We start from the raw sequence: 21270 nt of genomic DNA on the forward strand, positions 1-21270 counted from the left end.
TGCGTGTTTCAGGTAGAAATCAGTAAAAGTTTCGATTTCAGTGAAATAAGTGCAAAACAGAAAATCGAAGTGATAAAGTGATATGCGCAAAGTGTTACAGTGTTGCGTCCGAGGGTTCGTCTGTTCGTGCCTGTCGTTCACCTAGTCCGGGACCTCTTGCAAGCTCCCAAGCCCAGGGGAGAAGTAATGTCGAACGACTTATGGGTTCGTCAGGCCTTGATCAACGAACAGACGTTTTTCCCTCCGTGGTTTCGGGCGTATCTACCCAAGATCGCCCCACCCACACAAACACTAGAGAGCCCATTTACTTCTCGTCTGCGGAAGAGGTTTCTCGTAAGAAACCTTGGACCAAGGTCTCGCAGCTTATTAAGCGCAAGTCGGTCCCTTCCTCGCAAATCCAACGGCCCAGGTGTAGCCACTGGGTCAGTTCGGACTCGCTGCAGTCTTCCGATGACTGCACACCTCCTAAGAGAGGTAAAGCGGTACCGCAACAGGCAGTAACACCGTCTGTTGCCGCACCTGCTGCTGTAGACCCTAAGTGGTCTTTGCTACAGTCTATGCAGACACAGTTAGCATCTTTTATGCAGGAGTATCGTGCGGAGAAGGTTGACGCTGCACCCGTTAGCCTACAACCAACCACGGTTGTGCGTTCAGTAGACGCTGACGCTACCTGCTCCCGCACTCCGCCTGTGAGAGTTCCACCACCCATGCGCAGTGTACCCTGCCAGCCGCACGTTGACGTTCACAGACGCACGCTACCCTCCGTTGACGTTCGCGAGTTACCACAACAACAGGAGGGTGGAGTTAAGTTGCTTTGTTTTGACGCTGTGCTTCAACCTCCGCAACCCACTGTGGTTACCGGTACTCTCCCGCAGCAGACTAGTCAGTCAGGAGTAGAGGCTTCCCCACACAGCTATGGTTGTTGCCAGCTCACAGACTGTCAAGCAGTTACATGACGTTGCCTTCTGGTCTGCTACTAATGCACCAGTGCTGTATGTCCTCACGCACCTGTTGTGGTTGACAGTTCAGTTTTTGACAGTTCACAGACTGTCAAGCAGTTACATAACGTTGCCTTCTGGTCTGCTGCTAATGCACCAGTGAGACCCTCACTGAGATTACCTAGCTTTTCTCGGACAAGGTTCCTGTAGATGAGAAAGTGCTGTTCTCCCTCCTACTGATATTCCTTTGAGGACTCTGTCATTTGGAGAGGAGCCTTAAGCTGCTTAGCCTCCTATGGACTTTAATTAAATCATGATGATTTTTTAAGGATCTTCGTCCGGATCTTGTAACTGCTGCTCCTCGTTCGCCTAACGTCAGAACTTACACTAGGCCTAGCTACTTCGAAGCCGTTGTTGTTAAGCTAGTGCTCTCTCGCTCTCCTAGAGAGCGTTACGTTGGCTAGGCGACTGGTTGTTGCACCAGGAGGAGTTTTAGGGATACAGCCTTTGATTTCCCTTCTTTTAAACTGGCTTATAGAGCGAGAGTCTGATAGGACACGAGAGAAGTTCTCGGCTTGGGAGTTCATGCCTCTGCCCAGGTAGACTTCTCAATTCTGGTAGACTCGCCCTGGCGCCTAGCCAGGAGACACTCCAAGTTGTTTACAGGTCAACTTTTCAACTTTTGTCGAGCCTTTGAAGTTTTGCTGTACTATTATGTCGCACATAACAAGGCTTCCAGGGATGGTAAATGGTTCCGCCTCAGTCGCTAACCCCGTCTGTTGCCACACCTGCTCCCGTAGACCCTAAATGGGCTTTGCTGCAAGACATGCAGTCCAAGCTTGTGTCCTTGATAGAGGACTTAAATACGGAGAAGAACCTTCTGGCCAACAACCTTCCAACCGGTTGGTTGTGCGCCCTGTTGACGCTGAGGTATCCTACTCGCGTCTGCCAGTTGAGGTGGTTCCTCCACCGATGCGACCCAGTGTGGGTTGCCAGTCGCACTTTGAAGTTAAGCGACGCTCGGAGGTGGTTGTTGACGTTCAGTGTTTCACTAGGAAGACGTTCAACAACCAACAGAGGTGACTTGTTGTGACGCAGTGCGTCAACTTCAGCAACCCGGTAGGGTGTTGACTGCACAACCCAGACAGTCTAGACAGTTTCGGGTTGACGCTGTACTTCCTCGCGCACCCATGGTTGTTGACAGTTCACAGACTGTGCAGCAGTACCATGATATTGCGTCCGGCTCCGTCACGCATCCACCAGTGCGACCGGATTCAGCGAGTCAGACGTTGCCCACTCCGTTGCCGTTTCCTCATCAGTTTCGGATGAGGAACCCTCTGATGAGGACGTTGCTGAACAAGACGATCAACCCCCAGCCCTGCTATCCATCCAGAAGATGCTGAAGAAGGAACGCTGCCCAGTCAGGCTGTGGATGAGTCTGGTAAGGACACTGTCATCCGTGGATCAATTTGTGTCACTAGGAAGACTACGCCTCCGTCCTCTTCTATATCATCTAGCTTTTCACTGGAAAAGGACAAGACGCTAGAAGCGGTCTCGATCCCGGTTTCCGGAAAGATAAAGTCTGGTCTGACTTGGTGAAAGGACTATATCAACCTTAGAGAGGGTCTTCCCCTGACTGTTCAGACTCCCAACCACGTTCTCTTCTCGGACGCATCGGACGTAGGCTGGGGTGCGACATTAGACGGTAGGGAATGCTCGGGATTATGGAACTCGAGTCAAAGGACAATGCATTTCAACTGCAAGAAGCTACTGGCAGTACGTCTGACCTGGAAAAGCTTCAGGTCTCTCCTTCAAGGCAAAGTGGTGGAGGTGAACTCGGACAACACCACGGCTTTGGCGTACATCTCCAAGCAAGGAGGGACCTACACTCTGACATGGTACGAGATCGCAAGGGACCTCCTCACCTGGTCAAAAGGTCTAGACATTTCACTAGTAACGAGGTTCATCCAAGGCAACTTGAATGTCATGGCAGATTGTCTCAGTCGGAAGGAACAAATAATTCCAACAGAATGGACCCTCCACAAGGATGTATGCAAGAGACTTTGGGCCACCTGGGGCCAGCCAACCATAGATCTCTTCGCAACCTCGATGACCAAGAGGCTCCCAATAGTTTGCTCACCAATCCCGGAGCCAGCAGCAGTTCATATAGATGCCTTTCTACTAGATTGGTCACATCTAGATCTATATGCATTCCCTCCGTTCAAGATTGTCAACAAGGTACTGCAGAAGTTCGCCTCTCACGAAGGGACAAGGTTGACGCTAGTTGCTTCCCTCTGGCCCGCGAGAGAATGGCTCACCGAGGTACTTCGATGGCTAGTAGACGTTCCCAGAACACTTCCCCTAAGGGTGGACCTTCTACGTCAGCCACGCGTAAAGAAGGTACACCAAGGCCTCCACGCTCTTCGTCTGACTGCCTTCAGACTATCGAAAGACTCTCGAGAGCTAGAGGCTTTTCGAAGGAGGCAACCAGAGCGATTGCTAGAGCAAGGAGAACATCCACCCTTAGAGTCTACCAATCGAAGTGGGAAATCTTCCGAAACTGGTGCAAGTCAGTATCCGTATCCTCGACCAGTACCTCTGTAACTCAAATAGCTGACTTTCTCTTATATCTGAGGAAAGAACGATCTCTTTCAGCTCCCACTATCAAGGGTTACAGAAGCATGTTGGCATCAGTCTTCCGTCACAGAGGCTTAGATCTTTCCAACAATAAAGATCTACAGGACCTCCTTAAGTCTTTTGAGACCACGAAGGAGCGTCGTTTGGTTACACCTGGTTGGAATTTAGACGTGGTACTAAGATTCCTTATGTCAGACAGGTTCGAACCACTACAATCAGCCTCCCTGAAAGATCTCACCTTTAAGACTCTTTTCCTGATATGCTTAGCCACAGCTAAAAGAGTCAGTGAGATTCATGCCTTCAGCAAGAACATCGGATTCTCATCCGAAACGGCTACATGTTCTACAACTTGGTTTTCTAGCCAAACACGAGCTGCCTTCTCGGCCTTGACCAATATCGTTCGATATTCCAAACTTATCGTATGGTTGGAAATGAACTAGAAAGAGTCTTATGTCCTGTAAGAGCTCTTAAGTTCTATTTAAAAACCTTTACGAGGCCCGTCTGAAGCTTTATGGTGTTCAGTTAAGAATCCATCTTTGCCTATGTCAAAGAATGCTTTATCCTATTTTATCAGACTGTTAATACGAGAAGCTCATTCCCATCTGAATGAGGAAGACCAAGCTTTGCTGAAGGTAAGGACACACGAAGTTAGAGCTGTCGCAACTTCCGTGGCCTTTAAACAAAATAGATCTCTGCAAAGTATATTCGACGCAACCTATTGGAAAAGCAAATCAGTGTTCGCGTCTTTTTATCTTAAGAATGTCCAGTCTCTTTACGAGAACTGCTACACTCTGGGACCATTCGTAGCAACGAGTGCAGTAGTGGGTGAGGGCTCAACCACTACAATTCCCTAATTCCATAACCTTTTTTAATCTTTCTCTTGAAATGTTTTTTTATTGTTTTTGGGTTGTCCGGAAGGCTAAGAAGCCTTTCGCATCCTACTTGATTTGGCGGGTGGTCAAAGTCATTTCTTGAGAAGCGCCTAGATTAGAGGTTTTGATGAGGTCCTTTAGTATGGGTTGCAACCCTTCATACTTCAGCTCCTAGGAGTCGCTCAGCATCCTATGAGGATCGCGAGGCTCAGTAAGGAAGACGTACTTAAAAAGGCAGAGTAATTGTTCAAGTCGACTTCCTTACCAGGTACTTATTTATTTTATGTTTGTTATTTTGAATAACTGCTAAAATGAAATACAAAATACTTAGCTCATAATAATGTCAACATGTAATGCTGGTCTCTACCCACCCCCCTGGGTGTGAATCAGCTATATGATCACCGGCTAAATTTAATATTGAAAAATGTTATTTTCATTAGTAAAATAAATTTTTGAATATACTTACCCGGTGATCATAGATTAAAGGTTCTCCCTTCCTCCCCAATAGAGACCCAGTGGGCCGAGGAGAAAATTGGTTCTGTGTTGACATGGAGTACTTGAGTACCTGCTCGACAGATGGCGCAGTTGATGTACACCCCCACCTGTATAGCGATCGCTGGCGTATTTTGTCCTTAGGTTTTTCTGTCGGGCAGCAGAGCTGACAGCTATATGATCACCGGGTAAGTATATTCAAAAATTTATTTTACTAATGAAAATAACATTTTTTTTTCATTTTAAGGTTGAGAAGTTTGCGCTTTGTAGATATTGGCTATGTGAATTATAGTTATCAAAATAATAGATTTTATATCCAAATTCTGTTGATATATGTACTGTTATCAGAAGGCATTACACTGTTTACTCCTTGTTATTTCCCAATGAAAAGATTATATGTGATAAGATTTATGTATAAGTACAGTACAGGAAAACTACACTTTGTTAAGAAAGGAGGAAGTGTTTGATATGTAAAAAAGAATGCTTGGTTATCACTTAATGAGGAACATTATTGATGTCACTATAGTATGCATTCATTCAAATGTGATATTAAAGTAACAACTTATATAATAAGGTTCACCAAATTTTGCTAGAGTTTTGTTGAGAGTATGAAAACTATACAATTTTCAAAACTATTGTTTAACCAATCAGAAAAACAATGTTTCCATTTGCCCTGATACTTATGTGGCCGCCATCTTAGATTTGACAAAATGCCTGCATAGAAATAAGGTTTTCTTCAATATCTCAACTTCTAATAACTTAGAAATATTATAGTTTTGACTGCTAAACCACCATTATATCATGGACTAGGAATCTAATTGTATCAGAATAAGTATGGTAAATTATATTCAACCACAAGCTTATTTGACTGAAATATTCCATTTTATTGGATATTTTACATGTGGTGAGATATGAATGTTCCACTAAGTGTGTGTCCATCAAGAACCAACATGCACTTTTTGGGCAACTAAGGTGTCTTTATATGTCATCACCATCATTGTCATCATTCATTTCATACATGTTTTTAGTCATCCTTCTGACACACTCCTGCACTGGCAACGCTCAGTGCAGAATAAGGTATTTGTTCTGCAAGAAAACTTGGCAAAACAGTTTGTTTTGTATTGAAGTTAACCATCTCAGTGGTGAAAGGTCATCTGTCATGGTTGGTTTCAGCTGGCCACTGTACTCCTTGTGATAGCCATTCTGCAGTGGATCCAACTGAGGATCTTGCGGAGTGATGCTGGCCTGTCCACACACTTTGGCTTGGATATGGACTAACAGGATGCCATCACAATTTGGAGATGGTCTTGATGCTGATGCCGCTGGAGAGTAGCTTGCAGAGGCAAAGCTAGCCAGAATGGTCAACATAATTTTGATCACTTCTGCCTCTGTTGAAAGCATCTACTGAGAAATTAATACATCTCTGTCTGCCTTCATTTAGACTTGCAGCCAGGTTGTTTTGCCTATGCAAGTGGATTGTCCAGTGCTTTCAGTGCCAGTGAATGCATGGAAGGCTTGCAAAGCCTTTGCTCTTTTTGTCCCTATTGGTTCTATCCCTTTAACCCCAGAGTTCATGGAAATGAAAGTGTCCTTCAGTATCAGTTCATAGTTTGCTATGACTACCACTAGGACATATGTGTCTGGGAAGAAGAAAACCATCTGTGCATCCAATAGGTTTTGCTGTATGTCTGCTCCCTCATGATTGCTGTCCTGGAAGAGCAAGTCTCTGTTGCTTCTGGTATGCCCTCAAGAAGAGGTTATGGCCATTTTGTTTATGTACTGTTGTACTCTCGTCTTTGCTGTAAGATAGTTGGTCAGATCAGCCATTGCCTTAAGTGAAAGGAACCTGCTCATTGGAATGACTTTTATATTTGTGTCATCTAACCTGATACTAGATTGGTGCTCTTCCTTGCTTTCTTTTATCCCAGGTAACACTTCAGAGAATCATTCATGTATGTGTCAGACAAGGATAATTTCATCATAATCTTGTGTGAAGGACATCAGCCGGGTGTTGAAGCATTCATTGAGATTTTTTACTGTCACTATGTTTGCTGGTTTCTTGTCCATCTTCTGCAGAAGAACCATTCCATCTGCCATGGCTATTATTATTATTATTATCATTTGCTAAGCTACAAATCAAGTTGGAAAAGCAGGATGCTATAACTCCAGGAGCTCCAACAGGGAAAATAGTCCTGTGAAGAAAGGAAATAAGGAAAAATAAAGTATTTTAAGAACGGTAACAACATTAAAATAAACATTTTTAATGTAAACTATGAAAACGTTAACAAAACAAGAGGAAGAGAAATAACATGGAGTAGTGTGCCCGTGTACCCTCAAGCGAAAGAACTCTAACCCAAGACAATGGAAGGCCATGGTACAGAGGCTATGGCACTACCCAAGATGAGAACAATGGTTTGATTTTGGGGTGTCCTTCTAGAAGAGCTGCTTACCATAGCTAAAGAGTCTGTTCTACCCTTAACAAGTGGAAAAGTGGCTACTGAACAGTTACAGTGCAGTAGTTAACCTCTTGAGAGAAGAATTGTTTGGTAATCTCAGTGTTGTCAGGTGTATGAGGACAGGGGAGAATATGTAAAGAATAGGCCCAATTATTCTGTATATGTGTAAGCATAGGGAAAATGAAGCGTAACTAGAGAGAAGGATCCAACGTAGTACTGTCTGGCCTTCCAACTCTTCTAGTGCCTTGTGGAGCCCAGCTGAAAGTTTGGTGAACTAATCTCTCTTGGCAAATGCAAAGAGCATGCCCAAACCATCTCCCTCTACCCCTCATCATGATCTCATCCACATATGGCACTCGAGTAATCTCTTATAGTTTCATCTCTAATCCTGTCCTGCCATTTAACTCCCAATATCCCTCTGAGGGCTTTGTTCTCAAATCTACTAAATCTATTGGAGATTGTTTCATTGTCATACCATGATTCATGTCCATAGAGTAACACCGATCTCACTAAACTTTTATATAGTCTAATTTTTATATGTAATTTCAGGCAATTTGATTTCCAAATTTTACTTAACATAGCCATTGTCTGATTTGCCTTTTTCAATCTTTCACTAAACTCCAATTCTAAAGACCCTGTATTGGAGATCATAGTTCCTAAATACTTAAATGATTCTACCTCATTAATTCTTTCTCCTTTCAATGATATTTCATCTGATCTAAGATATTGCATGTTTATTGCTCATTACTTATACTGTATACTGTAGTTTATTTGCTGTTCCTTTATTTCTTTTTTCCTCTGGACTACTTTCCCTGTTGGAACTATTGGCCTTGTAGCATTCAGCTTTTTCAAGTAGGTTTGTAGCTTGGCTAGTGATAATAAAAAGCAGCGTGGGACTTCTAGCGAGCGCACTTTTCCTATGGGAGGGGAAGGCATGCTTATGCACTCACTTTTTTTATCTTGTCGAAACATAAAAACTGATCCAGAAGAAGCTGTTTTCCTCCACTCTTAGGTAATATCAAGTTTCACCCTCAGACAGGTGAGTATAAAGTATCTTGTTAACCTTCTCATTTCCTGCCTTCACACAAGAGGGGTGCCCCTGCCCTGATGTGGTGAACTTTCCCGCCGACTGATTTCTTTAAATTGAGAGTGAGCCTGGTGTACAGCTGCTACGGTAAGTGTTGGGATTATGCTAACCATGGTTTTTAATTTTGTTTGCTCTTTGGTAGGCCCCAAGAGAGAGAGTTCTAAGGCATTTTCTACAGTGAGAGTTGTAGAGGATGTCTCTCTTCAGGCCAATCATCTTAAGCAAATTAGTGACACCCTCCTGCTTCTGCCAAAGCAGCTTCTTTGTAAAGGGTGTATCCTTCCTGTCCCAGAGAGTGATGAGCAATCTTGCTTACCCAGGGACTTAGTCCTAGGATGGGGATGGTCCTCTTCCTTGAGGTACGGACAAATGCCCTTCATGTGAACCTCTTCATTTACAAGCACTCTCAATATGTCAACTTTTGGGGGATGGCAATTTTGGTGCCTTCCTAGTCAGTGAGAAGTTATGAAGATCCAAGACCTTCTTGAGCCTATCCTTCCATAGGGCATTTGATTTGGAGATGTTTGATGTCTTGGAGGGCCTTGCTGTACTACTTTACAGGATTTGACATCTTGTGCTCTTAGTGTCAGAACCTCCTCTTAGCACTAGCAGGATATGAAGAAAACACTCAGACACTGTTTCTTCAGGTTTAGTAAGTCTTCTGACAATAAAGGTACCTTATGTCAGTACTGACATTTACCATCTGGAGGAGGAATTCATGAGTAGCCTTGATAGCATCCTCCTGTATCACCTGTCAGTTTACTAAGCAAAGGTAGTTTGTGAGAGGTATCAGACCATCCTCATCTATACTTTTAGGACATTGCCTCCAGACTCTGGGACCGCCTTCCTTGGTTCCTGTGGTGGCTATTCAGTCGTTGTGGGACTCGTCCAGCTCCCTCTTAGGACAAGTATGTTAATTGTCTAAGGTAACACATCTGGCTTTATTCTTATTGAAAGATGGAATGATTTGCCCTTTGGCCTTTTCTTGTTCTCTTTAGGGAATGAAGCAGCCATAACCATTATGCTCTGGTTGGATGACTGGTCAGTTAGGTGACAGAGTGCCTTTCCAGCAGACTGCATTCTGTGGTAGCAACTCCCCCATCCTCCTTAAAATAGGGAGTATAGGTTAGTGTCCTCCTTTCATATTCTAGTTGTTTTGGTCGACATTTCCAAAGTTATTCTTCTGATAGAGAGGTAGGTGTCTCGTGATCTAGCATTGACTTTCTCTTCTGTCAGTAGAGGGCAATGCTCTAACAGCTTTTACATCCCTATGTGGGGCTATTAGGTGATTATTAAGGTCACCAGGAAGGATGACATGTTTGAAAAAAAAAAAAAAAACTTCCAGTCTGATTCTAGGGGAGTAAATTTAACCAAAGGACAGAAGGGTTATATCCATGTTGGAAGAAATCACAAATTTAAAAACTAATTTGTATTTTTCCTAGCTAGACAAGCCTGAGTCCTTCAAGGTATAATTCCCTCCACAACTACCCCTCTTGGTCTTTAGGCTAAAGGTTAAAAGTGATGTGATACAGTTGGGCAGGTGGGTAAATCCCCCAGCATACCTTTTTAATGATTCACTGTCAGTTCCATCTCTACTGAGTACATATTACTTATTAAAGGATTCAGGTTTGTATATCTAGGAATAATCTATAAATGACTAAGAATTTGTGATTTTTTTTATTTTGATTATTTATATAAAACCTAATTTCTATCCAAGGAATATAAAGATCTGTTGTCATTGCAAGAGTTCATCACTGCATAAAACTAATTGACAGTATAGTATTCTTGTTTAATAATGTTCTTTGTGGTATTGATTGTTCATTAATTTCTAGGTAAAACTAGTTGACAACATGTTGCTCTTGTTTAGTCTTGTGATTCGTAACACTGATCAGTCATTAATTTCTGCAGAATGTGAATCATGGCCATGATGATGGTGCTTTGTGTGCAGCTCGACGCTGGCAGTACCCAGAAGATGAGGATTTACGGACAGCTTTGCTGTTGTCACGAGTTAATTTGGTGAGCTGATAAATTTGTTTTTTATTTATATCAAGTCTTGTTTTTGTTGTTTTTCATTAAAATTGAATAAATGTTTAATCTCTCTCTCTCTCTCTCTCTCTCTCTCTCTCTCTCTCTCTCTCTCTCTCTCTCTCTCTCTCTCTCTCTCTCTCTCTTTTTTTTTGATAATAATTTACTGTAGTGCTTGGTTCTATGTGATGTGTTTGTTACTGACTCTGTTTTTTTCCTTTTCATTGCATAATACTTTTCATATTAATCTTCTTATTTTTCTTTGTGTATCCTACTCCTCTTCCCTTTCTCATGTGTCAGAAGATGTTAGACAATCTTGCTCAATGTCCTTGGAAGTAAGATGACCTGAGGTCTTTGAAATAGATTACCAAATATAGTTAAGTTTGGCATAGATCTTGAAGCTAAATCTTGTGAACGAAAGCTCATTAATTATTTGGATTACCATCAAGAAATAACCTTGCTATTTGATCATTAGTATGAATATATTGGATATTCTTGAAGCAATATCTGCTTTTTGATACTAACATTACTTTACCCTCCTCCCAAACCCTCTTTGTTTTTTAGCCAGCATATTACTTATAATAATAGTAGTCTATTTGCGGACAGGCAATGTCCCGGCTTATGCATGTACAATATGGATTACGAGTGTTCGTCTCCCAAAGTTGAGTGCAAAACTATTCATTTGATGAAGACCATATACAGCTCAAATGTAATTTCCAGACATTTTGTGATTGATTTTCTGATATTGCTCCATTGTTCTATTAATTTATTTCTTATGTTTCATCCTCCTCATTTTTTGTGTTTTCAATTGGATGATATAAAGATGTAATGAAAAATTGTCTCCTTATGTATGGGAATGATTCTGTGAGATAGAGTATTTTCTCTTTATTGATGATGTTAGCAAAAGATGATTGTTGCCAGTCCTATTTCTTGTTTGTTTTGGAAGAAGAATTATACTTTTTTCTTCAATTACTATAGTGTTAGTTTTGCCTTTTCTTTGTTCACTTTATGTGATTGTGGGAGTATTCAAAGTTAATCAGTGGGTATAAATACTAATTATTAACAAATGTTATTTGTTCCGTAACCGAAATACAAACCACGCTATTTACAAAGGGTTATTACTTTTAGCGTAGCTGAAATGGCGAGCCATTAGAATTTAACGAGGGTGTATTACCCCCGCGCTAGTTAGCGGGGGGGTAGGGGAGTGGTAGCTAGCTACCCCTCCTCCCCCTCACACACAGGTGAATACTCACTTTCACTTTTGGCTCGGACTGTGACAGACGTCTCTGTCTTGGTCCTCGCTTGGCAGCCATTGTCTGTTTTGTCTTTACTTATTCGCTTACTTTTCTTTTACTCAATATATATGTAAACATGTTTTCATGTTTGTATATATATTTGAGTATAGAAATAAGTAAGTTTCCTTTTCAGATGTGTGTGTGTAGTGTACGATATCTACGTGGAGGCCTCGGCAGTTAGGCCACCACGGCCTAATTTTATGGGTTGCGATCGAGTTTGACTTCGGTCTTTCTCTCTCTCTCTCTCTTGAGGTCGTTCACCCTTTTACTATGTTTTACTACGCCCTTGTAGCTTCCTTCCCGTGTGGGTGGGGTTGCTACGCCGTACATTTTGTCTCAATTAGTTTATGAATCTAATTGTAGTTGTTAATTTTTCAGCTTGTAGAACGATTCCTTTCGGGGTTTTCGTTTTTTCTTTAGTGTTCATTCATTTTTAAATTACATAATTACATAGTTACATAATTATAATTGTTATAATTCTGTTTTGGTTACAGCTCTCCTTCCGCGAGTGTAAGTGGTTGTGAGGGCACGTGCCTGTTGTGTAATTCTTGTTCCTTTTCCTCGGGATTCCTCTTCGGAGCCTTCCCGGGGGAATGAATGTGTACTAATATTATTTGTTTTATTTTTTTACAGTTACCGATCTAGTTCGTTTCTGTAATATAGCAACGGTGTGAGCTGTCTGGTTGAGTCCTGGGGATTCGGCTGTTGCTGCCTCCCCCCTTGTATTGTCGTCAGGGGCGTGTCTCCTTCTACTGGTAGTACTCCCGTGTCGACGGACAGCTCTCCAGTTCATTTTAGAACAGTCAGGAGGCTTGCCTCCTTGGGCGGATAACTTTCCTTCCGAGGGAAGTTTTTTCCTGTCCAGGCTTGAGCTTTTCCTCTTTTGGGGGGTTCTTCTCTTGCCTTTTTTTTCGTGCGACTATGCTCTTGGTGCTGAGCGGTCGCACCTGCAGTTTCGCTCAAGGGGCTGGGCAACTGCAGGAGCTCCTCTTCGGAGGATTGCCCCTTTTAGGTCACTGGCTGACCAGTCTCTTCCACGAAGTGTTTCTCTTTCGTTCGCGAGAGAGTACACTCATAGAGACTCCTCTTCGGAGGTTTCTTCTGTTGCTGTTGCTGTTGGCCTCCCTCGCCGTAAGGCCCTCCGTCCGCCTCGTCGTAAGGGCCTCTCATCTCCCTATAAGGGTGCTTGAGGCGCCTTTTTGAATCTCCGTTTGCAGCCTACAACTTCTTTTTCTCGATCTTCCGTCTTGGTGCAGATGGACAGCAGTCTAATCTCGTCTTCCGACGGGCAACGGTCTTCCCGACGGACAGCGGTCTTCCGACGGACATCAGTCTCCCGGCGGACAACGATCCCTTCGGGGCAAAGGGTTGCCCCCACGGGGGTTCTTCCCTTGCGTGTCAGGGTTTCCCTGCGCGCCCTTCTGTTCGTCAGCGCTCTCCTGTTCGTCAGCGCTTTCAAGATGATCTTCCCTGCGGTTCCTGTTACGTGCCCTGTGCGCCCACGTTCGCCCTCGCGATCTAGAACTTCGGTTCAGGTCGGGGTCAAGGACTCTTCTTTACGCAGGCTTCCACGCGTAGCCTTCTGCTCGTCAGCGATCATCAGCTCGTCAGCAATCATCAGCTCGTCAGCGATCATCAGCTCGCCAGCGATCGTCAGCTCGTCAGCGATCATCAGCTCGCCAGCGATCTCCGGATCGCCCACGTGTGCTACTAGCTCAACTGCGGATGCTGATCGCCATCGCGCGACCCTCAACTGCGGATGCTGATCGCCATCGCGCGACCCTCAACTGCGGATGCTGATCGCCATCGCGCGACCCTCAACTGCAGATGCTGATCGCCATCGCGCGACCCTCAACTGCGGATGCTGATCGCCATCGCGCGACCCTCAACTGCGGATGCTGATCGCCATCGCGCGACCCTCAACTGCGGATGCTGATCGCCATCGCGCGACCCTCAACTGCGGATGCTGATCGCCATCGCGCGACCCTCAACTGCGGATGCTGATCGCCATCGCGCGACCCTCAACTGCGAATGCTGATCGCCATCGCGCGACCCTCAACTGCGCGCCATCGCACAACCCTGAACGATTGCCCGCTTACGCATGCTGCTCCTCATCGCACCACCCTGAACGATCGCCCTCCTGCAGATGCTGATCACCATCGCACCCTTTCACGCGATCATTCACCTGCGCATGCTGCTCGCCATCGCACAACCCTGAACGATTGCCCGCTTACGCATGCTGCTCCTCATCGCACAACCCTGAACGATCGCCCTCTTGCGGATGCTGATCACCATCGCACCCTTTCACGCGATCATTCACCTGCGCATGCTGCTCGCCATCGCACAACCCTGAACGATTGCCCGCTTACGCATGCTGCTCCTCATCGCACCACCCTGAACGATCGCCCTCCTGCAGATGCTGATCACCATCGCACCCTTTCACGCGATCATTCACCTGCGCATGCTGCTCGCCATCGCACAACCCTGAACGATTGCCCGCTTACGCATGCTGCTCCTCATCGCACAACCCTGAACGCTCGCCCTCTTGCGGATGCTGATCACCATCGCACCCTATCACGCGATCATTCACCTACACATGCTGCTCGCCATCGCTTACCGCCAGCGATCTTCTTCACCTACGCGGCAGCACGATCCCTCGCCGTCACGCCCATTCGCCTGCGCGCCCGCGCGATCGCTCGCCTGCGCGCCCGCGCGATCGCTCGCCTGCGCGCCCGCGCGATCGCTCGCCTGCGCGCCCTCGCGACCGCTCGCCTGCGCGCCCGCGCGACCACTCGCCTGTGCGCCCGCGCGACCATTCGCCTTTGCGCGACCGTTCGCCCTCGCGCGACCATAGTTCGCGGCGAATTCCACAGCCGGTGGTAGCAGCAGGGACGCCTGCTCCTAGGCGGCACTCGGGATCACCTCCATCCAAGCACAGGTTGGTAGTGCAGGACGAAGACAGGTCAGTACAGCATTCTTCCCACCTTCTTTTCAGGCAGGAACCGTCGTGTCCTCTCCAAAGGATCGCCCGATCCCTTTCACCTTAGCGAGGATTTCGGACTCTGTGTCCTTGGAGCAGCAGACATGGTTTGATCCGCTGGCATGGGCGTTAATGAGGGTTATGAAACCAGCACTCACCGGCCAGGGTAACAAACCAGCGGCTGTCTCTCCTACGCTGAAGAGAAAGAGAGGAGTGGACTTCGTGGTGACTTCCCCCAGGGCGAAGTTGGTTCCCAAGAGGTCGGTCTCGAGGGTCCCCACTCCTGCACGAGTACTCTCTCCTTCTCCCGCCCTGGAAGGATTTTTGGCGGGGGGGCTTTCCGTTGAAGATTTCTCCATCGGACAAGGGGTGACTGCTTACCTCTTCCTCTGGGAGCTTACCAGGTTCTTTCCCTCCTCGGTTACGGCCCGAGGTTTGGTTCAAGGAAGCTACAGGAAGATCAAGGGTACTTTCCTCCTCTCGAGCTCAGGCACCTTGGCCTTTCGTCGTTAAGTATCTACTTGCGGACAAGCTCGATGTTGTACCATCTGGACGCACTGACTGAAGGCTTCCTTCGGGTGTCTCATCTGTGGAGGTCAACGACCTCAGACACCCTTCCATCCTTGAGAAGAGTTTTGTCTTTGCCCAAGGACAGAGACTTAAACATCTGCTGTGCGGAGTAAATCGACTTCGGGTTTCACTCCTCCAAGGCGCTTTCTTCCAGACTCTGCAGGGCTCCAGCTCCCTTTTCTTTCAACCACGTCGGCCTAAGTTATCGGCTACGACAACTGGGACAAGGTGTCCAATTGCAGTTTCCTCCTGTCAGGAACAGATGGCACGGGAGACTCCCCCGGGGGGGCATAGTCCTAAAAGGAGTTCACGAACTCTAGGATTGCAGGTTTTTTCGCTGGGAGGATGCTTAAGGTTACTCATCCGAATGACAGCTTCCCGATGCCCATTCCCGCACAATCTCTGTGAGTAGCCAAGGATATCGCGCCTGCCGTCTCTGTCAGCGAATTCAGTGTCTCTGAACCTCTATGCCATAGCATCAGCAGAGTTGCCCGGTTGGGCAGAATGATCCATACCTTAGGCGAAGGTCTTCCTTAGGATCATCGACGGCTTCACCCCCGGCCCCCTCAGTCGATCCTTTCTTGTAAGGAAGGATCTGAGAGGGGATGTCCATAGTCGACCTCTCAGCCCTGATCAAGTTTGTCGAACAAACTTCGGCCAGCGTAGACCAGCAGAATCGATCAGACTGGTAACGAGGCGACAGGACTCCTTTAACCCTGGATCGGAAGGACGGGTACTTTCAGTTTCCATTCCATCCATCTTCCAGGGTGCTCGTCGAATTCAGCCTAAACTGCAAGTATTCCTGCTTATGATGCAGTGTGGCTATCCCGCCGTGGCATAGCAGGTGTGTTTCCCCAGAGAACTCTCCCTGCCTTCCTTTTGGCCGCTCAGGTGCAGACTTCCGCCTCCTCTGCTGTTTGGAGGGCTGGTCAACTCCGGTAGGCTCGGGTTTCGACCTTCTTCAGCGCCGGGAAAAGCTTCCGAATGCTGACCATGAGTGTGGGCTCATGGTATTTTGCTTGGAGCCTTCTCTTCCTCTGCCTCAACATCTGGAGTATCTGGCCATGATATTGAGTCAACCGCCTTACCACGTTGGAAACCCCGCTTCTCGTCCGTCCAGCGAGGTTAAGCAACGTCGGTACTTGGATGGGTGACCACCTGGGGACGCCAGATTCTGTTACCACATCCTCCGAGCCTTCCTTTCGGTTGACTGTGGCAAGACTGAGGAGAGTCGCAGTACCTGTTCTCAGTCAAGCAGAGTTTTCAGCCCTACCTTGGAACGTTTCCTAGTTCTTCTTTCCTCATTGACCCGTTTATAGTCCGAACGGTCGCCTCAGGATAAGTTCCATGTGGGGCGATCCAAGTTCCGGTGGCTTCAGGCAATGTTTAACCGGACTCCCTGGCCCTATGGGACCAGCGGAACTATTAAACCTGCAATGGGTGTTGACCTATGGAGCCTCTTGATGGTAGTGGATATTCTCGTCCTTTCCCCACATTCTTGATGCGGTTCTCGGACTCGTCAAAGGAAAGGGGGGGGGGGGGCATGTTCCGGTCCAGGCCTATGGTCAAGACCTGAAGGATACCTCTCCGTCATTCAGGCAGGCTTAAGGGCCTTAGTCTGGCCCCTCTTCAGATCCTACCGCTCCTGCCAAGTCGCCCCGTTGCGTGTCGACTTCATGCTAACCAGCAGGGGACGCATTTTCACACCTTCACATCTTGCAGTAGAGATACCGGGATGATTGAGATTCTCTCAATTCCACCATCGGCTCTCTCATTCCAGGCAGGGGAATGTTTCTCTCAGACTATCCGAGCAGAGCCTCATAGAGAGAGTGTACCTAAGGGTCTTTGACCTTGGGTAACCAGCAAGTGCTGGTCTGGGGGACCTGATCGCGACAGCTTGGAACCTCAAGCTTCCGTTAGTTTTCCCCCCAGTCTCAGACCCCGAGACTCTGGCAAGATGCATTCCGGTGATGGTGGGACAACTTCGACGCCTGCGTCTTCCCTCCTTTTTGTCTGCGGACAATGGGTCTCAACAAAACCAGGTTGTCTGTCAACCTTTCAATGGGAGAGCTCCACTGGGACTATGCGCAGAACGGTTTCTGGACCCTCTGCTTCCCCTGACGGAACTCCCGGGAGAGCTTCTCCCACGGCGCAGACTACTCAAGCAACCACACTGCGACATCTCTCCCGAACCGGGGCGTCGCTTCGGCTTCATGCCTGGAGACACTACGCTTCCTCCTCTAGAAGAGACAACCCGCTACAGTCGCGGTACGGAGGTCGCGTCATCTGCGATAGTCATCCACAGGGGTCTCCCAGGCAAAGTGAAGAGTCTAAGGTGGTTGGTGCCGTGGGAGATATACCTCTTCCCGTGAGGCCTCTTCTCCAGCAATAACGGTCTTATTGCCTTTCGGCGGGAGGAAACTCCTTTCCGCTCTTGGCAATGAAGCCTGTCGCTCAGCCTTTCCCTGACCTTCAGGCTTAAAGGAATAACTTTTTCCTGCCCGCTGGATCTATCCTCGCTCATGCGAAGCTACGATCGTCCCTGCCCTAGTCGGAGGAAGACCTCCAACTTGGAGCATGGCTCGGACTTTTAGTCCTTTAAGAGATCTTCTCAAGACCCTTTTACGACAGGCCTCGGATTGTATTCCGCCTTGGGTCGTCTGCTCACTCTGGCCACGGCCAGTGTGTAAGCAATCTTCTTGGTCTCTTACTACTCCCCCCCTTTCTAAGGAAGAGGAGAAGGCAACATTCAGGCTCGCTCCTGAGTTGTTGGCTAGACTCAGAATCTGAGGGTCCCGACCCTTCGGTCCGATTCATTCAAGATTTTGAGTCTCCATTCTGTGTCTGATGTCCCAAGACCTTCTCTTTCTTGCCAGTACAGGAATCGAGAGGTTAGCGCTGGGAACAGCTGCAGTTTGGCCTCAGTTGCAGCCGATTTGGGAACACAAGGAGGACATGGGGGGAGAGTCACCAGTATACCTCTTCAGCCCGGACTCAAGGACATTCATCTCGACCTGTCTTCAGACCCTCCCCCGTCACGTCGCCCTACAGCACGATGTTGGATACATCGCAACGTCCCTCGCCTTCGAGTAATACTACTCTGTGACGCAGGTGCTACAAGCTGGAGTCTGGAAGCGTCTGATGACCTTCGCAGCCCGCTTCCTGCAGGGCGTGACCCACTGGAGTCTCGATACGTTTTCTATCGCTCTGTGGTGGCTACACAACAGCTGGTCTAACCTCAGGCTCCTTTTTGGACAGGTAGCAGAAGGTTGAGGGCATTGTTATCAGGTTTTAGTCTGCATGAACGAAAGAAGTATGTCTGGCCCTTACTTCTTTCTTCATCATCCCCTCTACGGGGAAGCAGCATCCTGGTCTCTGCATAGCTGACCTCGAACCTCTGCAGGTAAACCATGCTTCCTTGTGTTCCGAGTATTGAGTCAATACTGTCGCGTCCCCCATACCCTGACGAGGTGGTATTGGGAACGTCCTAACCCAGAGTTCCTTCTGGAACTCCAGGTCAACTGCCTAGGACGGGTCACACTTCTTCCTTCACACACAAGCTTACGTAGGCCACATGGTTCCTTGCGGTGCAAGGAACTTGTGAGGTGCAGGGACTCCTTTTCTCGAGTGCGACTCACTCGGATTCTGAGTCCCCGGGTAAAGCCAAAGCCAGTATGGCTGGGGACTTTCCACCCTTCCTAAGGGATAAGTCACCCTTTGTAAATAGCGTGGTTTGTATTTCGGTTACGGAACAAATGACAAATTCGAAGATAATTTGTATTTTTCCTAACCATACAAACCTTAGCTATTTACACATATTTGCCCGCCAGCCCTGTCCCCCAAGACAAGTCCTACCTCTAAGTGAAAGTGAGTATTCACCTGTGTGTAAGGGGGAGGAGGGGTAGCTAGCTACCACTCCCCTACCCCCCCGCTAACTAGCGCGGGGGTAATACACCCTCGTTAAATTCTAATGGCTCGCCATTTCAGCTACGCTAAAAGTAATAACCCTTTGTAAATAGCTAAGGTTTGTATGGTTAGGAAAAATACAAATTATCTTCGAATTTGTCATGTTTACAAGGTCATTTCCCATTACTGTCTATTTGGCTCTTCGCTAACTTTTGGGATGCTTAGTTTTATTTATGTTCATACATTGAGTTTTGTTAGTGTAACTTCCCCCTAATTGGCACCATACACTAATTTTAGCTAAATATTTGCTAAAGATTCAGTAACCACAGGTCTACATTCAGGAGATGGAATCATTGCAAAGAGAGTAACATCATCTGCATAAACACTAACTTTGTTTTAATTGACAAACCATACATCATGCTTACATTAAAAAGTAAGGGCTGGGAACACTATTCTGAAGATTTTTTTTTAAATCACAGTTTTTAAATATTTAACTTAGCCGGTGAATATATAATAGCTGCAACTCTGTTGCTCGACAGACACATACATAAAAAACTCGCGAGCGATCGCTATGCAGGTTGCGGGTGTGCCCACCAGCGCCAACTGTCGGCCAGATACCACTCTCGGATGTAAACAAAACCTTCAATTTCTTCTCTGTCGACGTGTCGACAAGACGTACTTTTACTCGCTGTAGAACCTGGAGTTTTTCCCATCATATTTGGTGAAGTACTTTAATTTGGTTTGAGCTTTCGCAGTACAGGTGTTTTTCTTCAAATAAATCCTTGAACTCTTTTTTGAATCGGATTAATTGTTGATGACTTAGATTTTTTTTTGGAATTTTCCCTTGACTAATTCAAAATGGCTGACCCTTCTCAAGTTCCCAAGTTTCGAAAGTGTAATGCTAGGGACTGTAATAGGCGTCTTCCAAAGGCTTCTCTCGACCCTCACACTGTTTGTTCCAATTGTCGGGGTAAAACCTGTCAATTGGGAGATCGGTGTGAGGAATGCGTGGGCCTTTCGGAATTCGATTGGATCGAATTTGATAAATATACACGCAGACTAGAGAGAGATAGGGTAAGGAGAAGTTCTTCTAGGTCTGTAGATTTTTCCTCTCCACATGCCCCTGAACCTAATCCTTCCCCTGTAGTGGTTGTTCCTAACCCCCCTCCTAGCACTCAGGAACCGTCTATGCAAGACATGATGCGTGCTATTCATGCCTTGGGGGAGAGAGTTGAGGCTTTAGCAAGTGACCGGAATCAACTCATGGCGGACGTGAAGGAACTCAAGTGCCAAAGTGCCACGGCGGAAAGTGTCAAAGTGCCTAGTGTTACGCAAAGTGTTGTGAACAGTGTTGCGACCGAGGGTTCGTCTGTTCGTGCCTGTCCTCCACCTAGTCCGGGACCTCTTGCAAGCTCCCAAGCCCAGGGGAGAAGCAATGTCGTACGACTTATGGGTTCGAGAGGCCTTGATCAGCGAACAGACGTTCCCTCTTTGGTATCAGGCGTATCTCGTCAAGATCGCCCCTACCATAAGACGAGAGAGCCCATTTTTACCTCGTCGTCCGAAGGTGTTTCACGTAAGAAACCTTGGACCAAGGTCTCTAGACCTTTAAAACGTAAGTCGGTCCCTTCAGGACAAGTCCAACGTCCCGGATGTAGCCACTGGGACAGTTCAGACCCGTTGCCGTCATCTGATGACTGCTCGCCGCCTAAGAGAGGCAAAGTTGTGCCGTCTCATTCGCTAACCCCGTCTGTTACCGCACCTGCTTCCGTAGACCCTCAATGGGTGTTACTGCAAGACATGCAGTCTAAGCTTGCGTCCTTGATGGAGGACTACAACGCTGAGAAGGTTTCCGTTGAACCTACTGGCCATCAGCCATCCAAGCGTTCTGTTGTGCGTCCTGTTGACGTGGATGTAGCTTTCTCGCGTCAACCAGTTGGGGTGGTACCTCCACCGATGCGACCCAGTGTGGATTTCCAGCCGCACGTTGACGTTTGGCAACGCACTGATGC

The 21270-nt window shown here is 46.8% G+C and overlaps 1 protein-coding gene across 1 annotated transcript in view; it reads left to right on the forward strand.

Annotated features, from left to right (window-relative positions):
• The window catches only part of LOC137656872 (uncharacterized), a 110566-nt gene that overhangs the window by 73936 nt on the left and 15360 nt on the right, over window positions 1-21270 (forward strand). Inside the window, exon 4 of the mRNA XM_068391242.1 lies at window positions 10391-10498. Within this exon, the coding sequence (XP_068247343.1) occupies window positions 10391-10498 (108 nt within the window). The remainder of the gene's footprint in view (window positions 1-10390; window positions 10499-21270) is intronic.

The sequence above is a fragment of the Palaemon carinicauda genome, chromosome 17 (assembly GCF_036898095.1).
Source record: "Palaemon carinicauda isolate YSFRI2023 chromosome 17, ASM3689809v2, whole genome shotgun sequence".
NCBI classification, from domain to species: Eukaryota; Metazoa; Arthropoda; class Malacostraca; order Decapoda; family Palaemonidae; genus Palaemon; species Palaemon carinicauda.